At 36.5% G+C, this 10,214-nt stretch overlaps 2 protein-coding genes across 7 annotated transcripts; one reads left to right on the top strand and one right to left on the bottom strand.

The window, feature by feature from the left end:
• The first annotated feature begins 11 nt into the window (after positions 1 to 11).
• On the top strand, positions 12 to 3,309 carry ankrd45 (ankyrin repeat domain 45). Of its 3 annotated transcripts, none has more exons than XM_059031681.1 (6): positions 12 to 407; positions 703 to 968; positions 1,496 to 1,663; positions 2,137 to 2,231; positions 2,914 to 3,052; positions 3,174 to 3,309. In XM_059031681.1, the coding sequence occupies exons 1-6, from the start codon at positions 208 to 210 to the stop codon at positions 3,206 to 3,208; spliced, it is 903 nt and encodes a 300-aa protein (XP_058887664.1). In that variant the 5' UTR covers positions 12 to 207; the 3' UTR covers positions 3,209 to 3,309. The 3 variants fall into 3 exon arrangements, with proteins under 3 accessions (XP_058887664.1, XP_058887665.1, XP_058887666.1); XM_059031683.1 differs by having other exon boundaries at positions 169 to 407; positions 762 to 968; XM_059031682.1 differs by having other exon boundaries at positions 2,914 to 3,309.
• A 99-nt stretch (positions 3,310 to 3,408) lies between these two features.
• LOC117402408 (quinone oxidoreductase-like protein 2) lies at positions 3,409 to 9,638 on the bottom strand. Of its 4 annotated transcripts, none has more exons than XM_034003513.3 (10): positions 9,517 to 9,638; positions 7,317 to 7,461; positions 7,087 to 7,183; positions 6,364 to 6,422; positions 5,563 to 5,628; positions 5,228 to 5,337; positions 4,906 to 4,987; positions 4,507 to 4,688; positions 3,873 to 4,101; positions 3,409 to 3,552 (listed from the first exon to the last, which is right to left on the bottom strand). In XM_034003513.3, exons 1-10 carry the CDS (start codon positions 9,573 to 9,575, stop codon positions 3,484 to 3,486), a joined length of 1,098 nt encoding a protein of 365 aa, XP_033859404.3. In that variant the 5' UTR covers positions 9,576 to 9,638; the 3' UTR covers positions 3,409 to 3,483. The 4 variants fall into 4 exon arrangements, with proteins under 4 accessions (XP_033859404.3, XP_033859415.3, XP_033859422.3 ...); XM_034003524.3 differs by having other exon boundaries at positions 7,317 to 7,458; positions 9,517 to 9,632; XM_034003531.3 differs by having other exon boundaries at positions 7,317 to 7,422; positions 9,517 to 9,626.
• Positions 9,639 to 10,214: the final 576 nt, after the last annotated feature.

Raw genomic sequence — 10,214 nt, forward strand, 5'->3', positions numbered from 1 at the left:
GTCACAATGTAATAACGGCGGTTGATATGAAGTCCAAATAACATACCGTATCAATTTTTATATAATATTACAGAATCATTTATGTAATACTACTACTACTACTACTACTACTACTACTAATAATAATAATAATAATAATAATAATAATAATAATAATAATAATAAACTCTCAGTCTCCATTAATTATCAAACAATACAGTTTGAATTATGCAGTACTTGTATTACGAAATTCCCACCCCTGGTGGTAAATACTGTATGGAAACAAACAAATCTGAGAACTATTTTGCGTGCCTCTGTTCTGTACGACGCGATTTGTTGTTATTCACTGACACGGAGCACAATCAAATGCACTCCAGGTTTCCACGGCGACGAAAGACGCCTTCAACTCCGGAGGAGTGCAATCATTGGTACGTGATCGTTTACGAAAAGTTGTTATTTTCGCTGTCAAATAAAAGTTTATAAAACTTAAATCAAGGTTTAGTTTCGATATGCGTGCTTTACGATGGATTTAAATAAACCAATTGTTATTTTAATGATTTAAGTATATCTCCAGTAAATGTTATGGTTGTATATCAAACCATAATGAAATGTACCGTATGTGTACACATTATATATATATATATATATATATATATATATATATATATATATATATATATATATATATATATATATACATACTGTATCTTATTTTTTTAACAGTTTAGATCTTGAACTAAAAACAATGGAACCTAAAGATGAAGATACAAACCCCGTCTTAGCTTGTGCTCTTTCAGGAGACATTGAAGGTCTCCAAAAGTGGTTTGAGAATCCAGAGGATCCACACCACGAGCAAGCCATCCAGATGCTCCAAGAGACAGACCATGTGGGCAGAAGAGTCCTGTTCACAGCCTGCATGTTGGGCAGGAGTGATGTTGTCAGAGAGTTGGTCAGATATGGGTCTGACGTGAATGAGACGACTCTGAGAGGTAAAGTTATTGGGATGGGTGAAAATTCTTCCGTAGATGTAGTGAGGCAGTATGCTACATATTTAGGGTAATACTTACAAACAGTACATTTTCTGTAGATCAGGAATGACTTTTGAAGACTGCTTTTATTTTAACTATTGCAATCCAGAAATACATAAAGATACATACATTATAATTTTTTTGTTGGTCCTCCGTCACTGTCCTTGTTTCAGGATTTGCCAAACATCCAGAATAACATTCTTCAAGTTCCGTTGTTTGTCGGGCCACAGTGTCACTGGTCGGAGCAATGTTGAATTTATGGCAATAGAAAGCTAAATTTAGGTGTTAACTGTATTTATCCACCAAACCAGCCAACTATCTTTATTTAATTTGTGTGTGCTTGAGTTAAGATGACATCGCCTTCAGGTCATATAACCAATGACATGAACGTGGTATTCAGTTTGTAATGATGTTTTCATATTTCAGGTTTTATGTCTAATTATTTGTATTTTATGGCAAGATGACATACACAAGGTATTTCTCTCTAGGGTACTCTCCACTGCACTGTGCTGCTATCTGGGGTCAGTTAGAGTGCCTGAAAACATTGGTTGAGCTGGGATACAATATCCAGGCCCTCAATTTTCTTGGGGAGAGAGCCAGAGAAGTTGCCTGCCGCTACTCCAAGACAGACTGTGTGGAATTCTTAGACTTGGCAGGTCTGCTTTCCTTTTGTGATACACTTAAAACATGATTAGCTTCCTTTAGAATTTACGCAACAAGCTGCTTTTTATGATTGGACATTTTGTTACTGTACCACTCTGCCAAGCTTATTATAAAAGTTAATCCATAAAAATAAACAATCCGAAAATGTTATAATCAGTAATTACACAAAAATAATTACATTGCACTGATAAAGTCAAGACCAAAGTTTCTGCAAGAAGCCTTTTGTGTCTGTAAATGTTAATGAATAAAATAAAAAAGGATTTGTAATTTTCAATGTTTGGGAAATAAAGTTGATAATAGTATCACCCTGTGGCCCTCATTGATCACTGATCTCAACACTTTATGTTAATGTATACATTTTTAATGTTTCAATTTCTGGCTTTATAAATGAGCAGCCAATATATGGAATACAATACATTCTCCACTTTCCCTATGTAATAAAATGTTGTTGTTTTTTTCCCCTCAGAAGCTAAGCAGTCCTTGCAGATGTTAATTTCCCACATTAGAGACACCATTGCTGACCCAGAAAAGGTTCAAGGGAAACTCAACAAAGAAGACAAGGTACTTAGTACTTTTTATGAAGTTTATTCTTTAACACAATTGTTTTGTTAGTTGTATTAGGTTTTGTTAGGTATACTGTTGTCATTTTATCTAAAGAAACACTCAGTAATACACATTTACATATAAAGTTCACCATCAACATTTCCCTAAAAGTTTAATCTAAACATTAAAGGAATAGGTTATACCCTCTGAATTTGTATAATGCATGAATCTGCTTATTATCCTGAGACATGACTCTTTCAGGACCTGTAGATACTTGGCTTATTTAATAAAGTAACACAGTTGTGTACTGGCAATGTCCTCCCCTTTGCAACTGTGAGTTTATACCAGTGCACATTTTAAATCTAGCCTCATAATTGTCGACCTTGAAATGGCTTGCTCAGGTGATTATTAAACATGCCGAATATCCATCAGTGTTGTAATAAAGAATGATTAAGCTCAAATATGAATACATTCAGAGTGTATGCAATATTATTTCAATAGAATTGGGCTCATATTTGCTTTTCTTTCTGGACCAGGTAAAATAAAAATTCATTTCATGAAAATATGGTACAAAGTATATCAACCACCTTTCAAATGAAATATTGAAGTTAAAAAGTCTGTTACAATAATCAAAATAAAAATGAATATATACTTTATTGCTATAGAATATTGTAGACTGCTAGATGTGTTTCTGTTTTAGCATACTTGCCTAAACACCTGCCTTATGAAATCGGACTGGATTCAGGATGCCAAAGACCCAACGATTGGGGAATTTGTGGAGCAGAAAAAACAGCTACAGGACACACTGAATCCCATTCTCTCTAAACTAACCGTCCCAGGTCGGTTCTAAACAGTATTGTGAAATTGTAAAACAAAACAATATTACAGTTTCAGATTCATGATTACATAAATTATCATTTATTTTAAATATATATATATATATATATTTTCTATCTGTAGCTCCTGAACCACCACTAAAAGGTACCAAAAGCTGAGGGACACAGACACAATGAAAATGAAGAATCCATGAATTATGTTTTGCCTTACCCTGTGTAAAAGTATCTTTGCAAAAAATAAATGATTTTAATCAATTTAACAGTTTCCTTTATTGATATAGCACTGCATATGCTTGCCTTGAAATGATGGCATTCTATTTAAATATAGAATCATGTTATTATTATTATTATTATTATTATTATTATTTTATTTTGCAGGCCTACTTTAAACCAGTGTGCCATTTCAAGGAAATCAATGGCTCTTCTTTTATGCTTTATTTCATAGATAAGACCACCTTTCCAACTGAAGCACGCTGCATCACCTGCAGGAAAGCTTCATTTACCTGAAAAACAGTAGAAATTAAAATACAGTTAATGTTAGTTTGTGCAACTTCATACTAAGCCTTTTTAATGATAAAAAAGAACCACAGAACACTAATACATAGTCTTCATAAGCAATAAATACAAAAACATTGTATAAAATCAACAGTCTAACATACCCAGTGCAATCCGAAAGGAAAAGTCTATTATAAAATTTAGGAGAAGATTGGTAAATTCAAGGCAGTTCACTGTGCAGTCACAGAAAGAGAGAGACACAATCAGTGAAGAAGGATCCACATTCTTAATGAAAACTCTACAAACAGCATTCCAGTCAGATGATTACCTGCTGAAGCTTGAAAACGGCTCCAATGTGAGGTCTGATTTTCCCCTCTTGGCAGAGTTGGACAGCTCTGGAGATGGACTGGGAGAATACTGGGAAATCCTGCTCTCTGTACCGCCCCCAGAACACACCCATTGCTGAAATGTTCTTCAGAAGCAGCAGATTAGCAGGAACAGAGGGTATAGATCCTCCTGCAAACCCCACCACTAGAATCCTGCCCTCCCAGCTCAGACTGCCAAAACAAATACAGATTAAGTCATGTTTTTAAAGCCTCTATGTATGTCTTTGGCTGTTTGGTTATAGGGACACTCCATGTCACTAAACCATGAAGTCCTTAGTTTATATTGTAAACATAGCAACATTTTCTTTTCTTCTAATTTCATAATAGTTTTTAGCACTATTGGATTTCCTTGTAGCAACACAGTAATCAGTCAATTTAGTTTGGTACCAATTCCAGGGCTGAGTAATAGTATGTTACAATATAAATATGAAAACCATCCAGGTTAGATTTTTAAATGAAATTGCAGAAATAAACAGACAGCAGAAAGAAGCAATACTGATGCATAATGCTTCAACAGTAAAGACTATCACCTGACCACAACCCTATGTGTATAAATGCAGTTATGGTACAACTCACCTACTGAGTGTGTCTTTAAAGATGTCCCCGCCCACAGCATCAAATACCACATTCACTCCTTTTTTATTGGTCAGCTTCTTCAGCTCCTCCTTCAGGTTGGAGGTGTTGTAGTTTATACTGGCATACGCTCCTTTCTGCACAGCCAAGGCACACTTCTCATCACTGCCTGCTGCAGCGATTACCTTAAAACATGCAAAGAATAAGTTAAGCTTCCAAATATTCTGGGGCATGTACATATCTAACCCATTCTTACGATATTATCTTTTACCCTTTCTACACCTACCCCACTGCTACGTTAATGTTTTTATGGCACGATTAAAATATATATACATCTGTTCAGAATGGCAATTACCAGTCCACTGTAGAGATCGGGCTAGGTGTTTAATACTGAAGGTATACCTTTGCCTGGAGAACATGGGCGGCAATGTCAACCGCAGCCAGACCTGCTCCTCCTGCAGCTGCAGTGACCAGTACTGTCTCCCTGTAAACAGACAAGAAAAATTCACCATGGATTATTGAACAATATTATCACTTGTATTATCATTGTTTGTATTGCTGGTTACAGAAGAAGTTAGCTTATTTTACAATACAATCCAGTACAACATATCTTCAGCTTGTTTCCACAGTTAAAATGTTTGCAGTCCAGCAGAGTGCCACCTTGTTTGCAATCTCTCTATATTAAAAAATCTATCTGATATATTTTTATTTTTTAAGTTCTCACCCTGGCTGTGTTGCTGCCCGGTGCTGCAGTGCCAGGAGCCCTGTACCATAGGATACCGGCAGGGCAGCTGCCTCCTCATAGCCCACCTCTTCAGGAATCTTCCACAGGACCTGCAAGGAAAAACTGGGTTAATAACAAAATTGTTAGCTATTCCCCAATGTTCCTCCTCATTTCAAAAAGTCTGTACCTCAGCAGTGCATCGTCATTTGCAGTAACACCACATCACTCTAACACAGGGCGCATTGTTTGTACCCAATACAATGCCCAAGGTGATGTAGTCTGCGTGCCCTGAACATGGTGAGTTCTAGGACCACTGAGATCCTTGGAGAACATACCTTTTGGTCCACAATACACTCCTCTGCCATGGCACTCCCACCACTAACACCCATAACACGGTCACCCTGCAATGAGATTTAATACTTAACTTAAAAAAAAAAAAAATACAATACTGTACATATCTTTTTTCTTCACCTTCGACACCAGCCAGATTGATTGTTAGTTAGCCAGAAACAGCCTTCTTTCTGAGTAATGTTCACGCTGCAGAGAGTCAGTGATCTGTAATACTGTTCTTACAAATGCATGGCACAGATAAGAAGATGCATGCTATCTGTTTGTTTGTTTTTGCCTGATTGGTGGTCTGGTTGCTCTCTCATTACGTGACATCATAAAGGAGCTGCTCTGGGTCTGCCTCTAGCTAAGGCACATGGGTGTTGAGACTGGACCCTTGTTTTGAAGCAAGTGCAAATGGACATTTTCTGAGAGGACTAGAATAATTGTAATGGTAGAAAAATGGTTAGCTGCAGGAAGGAGCAGGCAATTCAGAGTACTTTCTTGCTTGTTTTATGTAGTGAAGATGTGGCTTAGCACATGCTTCAAAATAAGGCCCCAGATGTTTTGGTCATTGTTAGAAATATAACCCGATTAGGCAGAATGTGAGCATTATTTACTGTTACATGTTGATTATAAAACATAGAGAAAATCATTAGACCCATAACTGAACTGATCAGGGTATTCTGTGCTAAATGTGATCAGCATATCTGCTAGTTCAGAGTCATATTTCAGAGCATTTAAACTGAAAAAAGTACCCCAAATCAATATGAACTGCTATATAATGAATAGTAGAACAGTGGCCTTACTTCTTGAACAGTTGTAACATTTGATCCAGTCTCCACAACACAGCCTGAAAACTCCATTCCTGCAGACACATTGTTATGTCACACAGGAAACAATCTGGTTACACAGCAATACATACACACAGGTACCTTTGTCAAGGGTGGGTGTGTTTGAAAACAAACATTGGAGGTATTTCTTTCATTCGTCTATACTGTACATTACCTCATTTTATTTTTTTCTAAAACCACAAACTTCAGTTCATCCATTATGTGTGTGTGAAAACCTCAAGCAAAATTACCTCCAATCTTAGTTTCCAGTACAAACAAGCCCAAACCTAGAAAGTACTGTTCCCTTATTTTGACCCTGCTGGAGGTCCATTAGCTGGAACCAGGACATACAGAAACCACACATCTGTCTGGGAATTCATGTTCATGCTCTTTGTTAAAAAAGCATCACCAGCCAAGGCAGCATTTTCACAACATCATCTGCTGGTACATTGGTAATACAAAATAAAATATAAGATACTTAAACACTATCATGGTAGAACTCCTAGTTGATAGTACTGTATGGCAAACAATGATTTAATGATTTCATATTTCATCTGCAGTTACAGCTACTGTATCTACAGTGACAGCCCCTCATCCATAACTTCAAAACACTCCATCACATTCTAAGGTATAACTACTGACAAATTTAATCAACTAGACCCATGATAGTAAATTATAGTGGACAGTGATAGTACCTACCTGGAGTGAAGGGCAGTGGGGGCTTCTCTTGGTACAGTCCCTGACATGCCAGTATATCAGCAAAGTTCACCCCACAGCAATGGACAGACACCCTCACCTGGATAAGACAAGGCTGTTTAATGTCAGCTCCAATTAAGTTTTGGCCAAAAGTAACACAAACATCATGTAAACTATATTAATGTGTTAAGCATTGTAGATGCAGGAGGTGAACATGGTACAATGTTCTGTACCTCAGCTGGCTTGAGTTCAGTTGCTTGTAGATCCTGCAGAACCAGAGGTTTCTTCAGCTCTGTGCATACTGCAGCTCGATATGTGCGATGTGGTTGTGATGAAACTCTGTTGATAGAGGAAGACTCTCCAACACTAGGACCTCTTCTACACCAATGAAAAGAGTACACAGCTTAAAAATGTACCTTTCATGGTCCTAAAATACAAACCTGCTATTAAGAAGCTGTTAACCAGTGGATATAAATCGATCACCGCTCGCATCCAGTGGATATAAATCGATCACCGCTCGCATCCAGTTCAAGACTTGTACTAGCCTACAGATGCCTTGACCAGACTGCACCCAGCTACCTCCAGACCCTCATCTCTCCCTACACCCCTACTCGACCTCTCCGCTCCGCCTGCACTAGAAGACTAGCTCTACCTCCACTACGCTCCCCTGCCTCCAGAGCCCGCTCCTTCTCCACCCTTGCTCCGCAGTGGTGGAATGACCTTCCTACAGATGTCAGGACTGCCCAGTCCCTGACCACATTCCGGCGCCTCCTTAATACTCACCTCTTCAAACAGCACCTGTAGAACTCCTCTGTTTGTATCCTGGGACACTATCACCCTTCATGTAAATGTGCTTTATTTTGCTCTTATCTGCCCCCTATTTTACTGCATTTAATCCTGTACTTCAGAATACTGTAATCTGCCAAGTGTTTAACATGTAGTACTTTGTATTTAATCACATCCTGATGTAACTATCACTATTTAATCATATCCTGATGTAACTATCACTATTATCTGCTGTATTATTGAATTGTGGTTTGTCACACTTGTACTTTGCTTGAACAAAAGTTATTGTATTTCTTGCTCTTATTGTATTACTTGTATTGTAACACTTGAAATGTATTTGCTTACGATTGTAAGTCGCCCTGGATAAGGGCGTCTGCTAAGAAATAAATAATAATAATAATAATAATAATAATAATATAAATGTATCCCGGTGGTTTTTCTGGTTAATACCAGAACCTTCGTCAAAATCTGATTTTTGCATCCTGTATTTTTCATTCCTTGGTATCTTAATGGCGGTACAGTACACTGAAAAAACAAATACGGGAACAAATCAACAGCCATCAGCTGCACAGCATCCTTCATTAATCCCCCTAAAACACGAGAACAACTTGACAGGAAGTACTGAATTCCAGTAAATATATGCTCAATAGAGACAAATATGTAATAAACAGTAGAAAACTGACAAAGGCAAACCTGTAACATGTTGATAAGCAGGCATGTCAAAGTCATCATTTGAATTACTCATCACAAACAGTAGTGTGTTTAAATTCCAATCTGTTCTGTGTGATTTGAATACAGATGATTGTTTATGAAATTGTAACTCTGATGCTTGTTTTGGTGGATGTTTAACCTTTATAAACCAATCAACCAATAAACACATTGTGTTATATTTTCACAGCACTTCAAACTGTTTTCTCTAAATGAACAAAAAACAAACAAACAAACAAAACTAAACAAAAAAACACCATTTCTAGTTTGGTAACTTCATTTGAGGGCTTTTTTTCTATTTGATAAAATTGCACTAATCATAATGTGGAGCACAGAGTGTTTGAGAACCTTGTCCAAGGTTCTAAGCAGCAAGATTGTATAATCCCTACCCTTTGTCCCATTGCACCACTGAACCTTATCCGTTTGGTTCAGTTTGTTTTGCTAAAGTTGCCTTGGTTACTCAAGACGGTGAACAAAACAAAATGTATGACGATGCAGAAACCTGTCTAAAAAGGAACATAATTAGGGGTTGAGTACTGAGGGTTCTTTGGAACTGTAACTTATGCTTTCTTTTCAGATTTAAAGTATAATTGCACCTGTCAAATTAATGACACATTCTGAGTAGCAAGATAAGTACACTGATTTATTTTTTAAACAGGATAAAACACAAAAGAGATTTTTTTAAGTTAAGTCAGCCACCTGAACTGTGCATGCAAATGTATGTCTAATTTAAATGTTTAAATCGAAATAAACCTCCTCCCTTTGCAGTGGTGGGTAGGTATGGTTAAGAATTAGCCTTTTAGCGTATGCATGCCTATATGACATTTAATATATGTGTTTTGGACCATATTCAAAACTGTGTATACCGTATTCCAAATGAAAGTAAATCGATTGAAATAAAAGCATATAACATTAGCATAGGCATATTTATATTCAGACCTTAAAAGTTGCCTAAAAATCCGTTCCGGAACTGTTTGAAATCCAAAACGTGCTGCCATCACTAGTTCCCAAAGTTGAAGTACTTTTCGGAACAGGAAACCAAACACAAACAGCACAAAGAAAAGATTAGACCAAACCCTTCAGCGCCCTCTGCTGGATAGATGTAACTCATATTTACCTGGACAGTATACTGGGTGTCATTTTTATGATAATGCAATTAATAACATACGTGACATTGACTATAAATATAGAGCAATGTCGAAACGTTTCATTCCCTTAATTAAAGAAAATAAAACTGTACATTTATCTTCTTCTTTTTTAATATCAATGATTGATTGTGCGTTTTTGTTATGTTTTGTATGTATGATATCTTTCATAAACATTTTTTTTTCTAATTCAATAAAATATAGTATATATTTTTAAACTTAAAAAAATAAAATTGTTCGTAGCATAAATACGTGTTTGAGATGCAAATATTGTTAGAGTAAGAAAGAGAGGGGGTGGCAAGATTGGATTTTAAAATGTAAAAAAAAATTAAAAAATTTAAAAAATCGAATTAAACGAGAAATTATTCCTACATATTTTTTTGTACAACCTACACATTCTCCTAAAACCATACAGTTGTGCGCCATAAATCTTTGATTGAGATTATACTAAATACCCACAAGGGGGCTCCACCAAACAGTTTCTGGCAACTA

This window comes from Acipenser ruthenus, chromosome 10 (genome assembly GCF_902713425.1).
Source record: "Acipenser ruthenus chromosome 10, fAciRut3.2 maternal haplotype, whole genome shotgun sequence".
NCBI lineage: Eukaryota > Metazoa > Chordata > Actinopteri > Acipenseriformes > Acipenseridae > Acipenser > Acipenser ruthenus.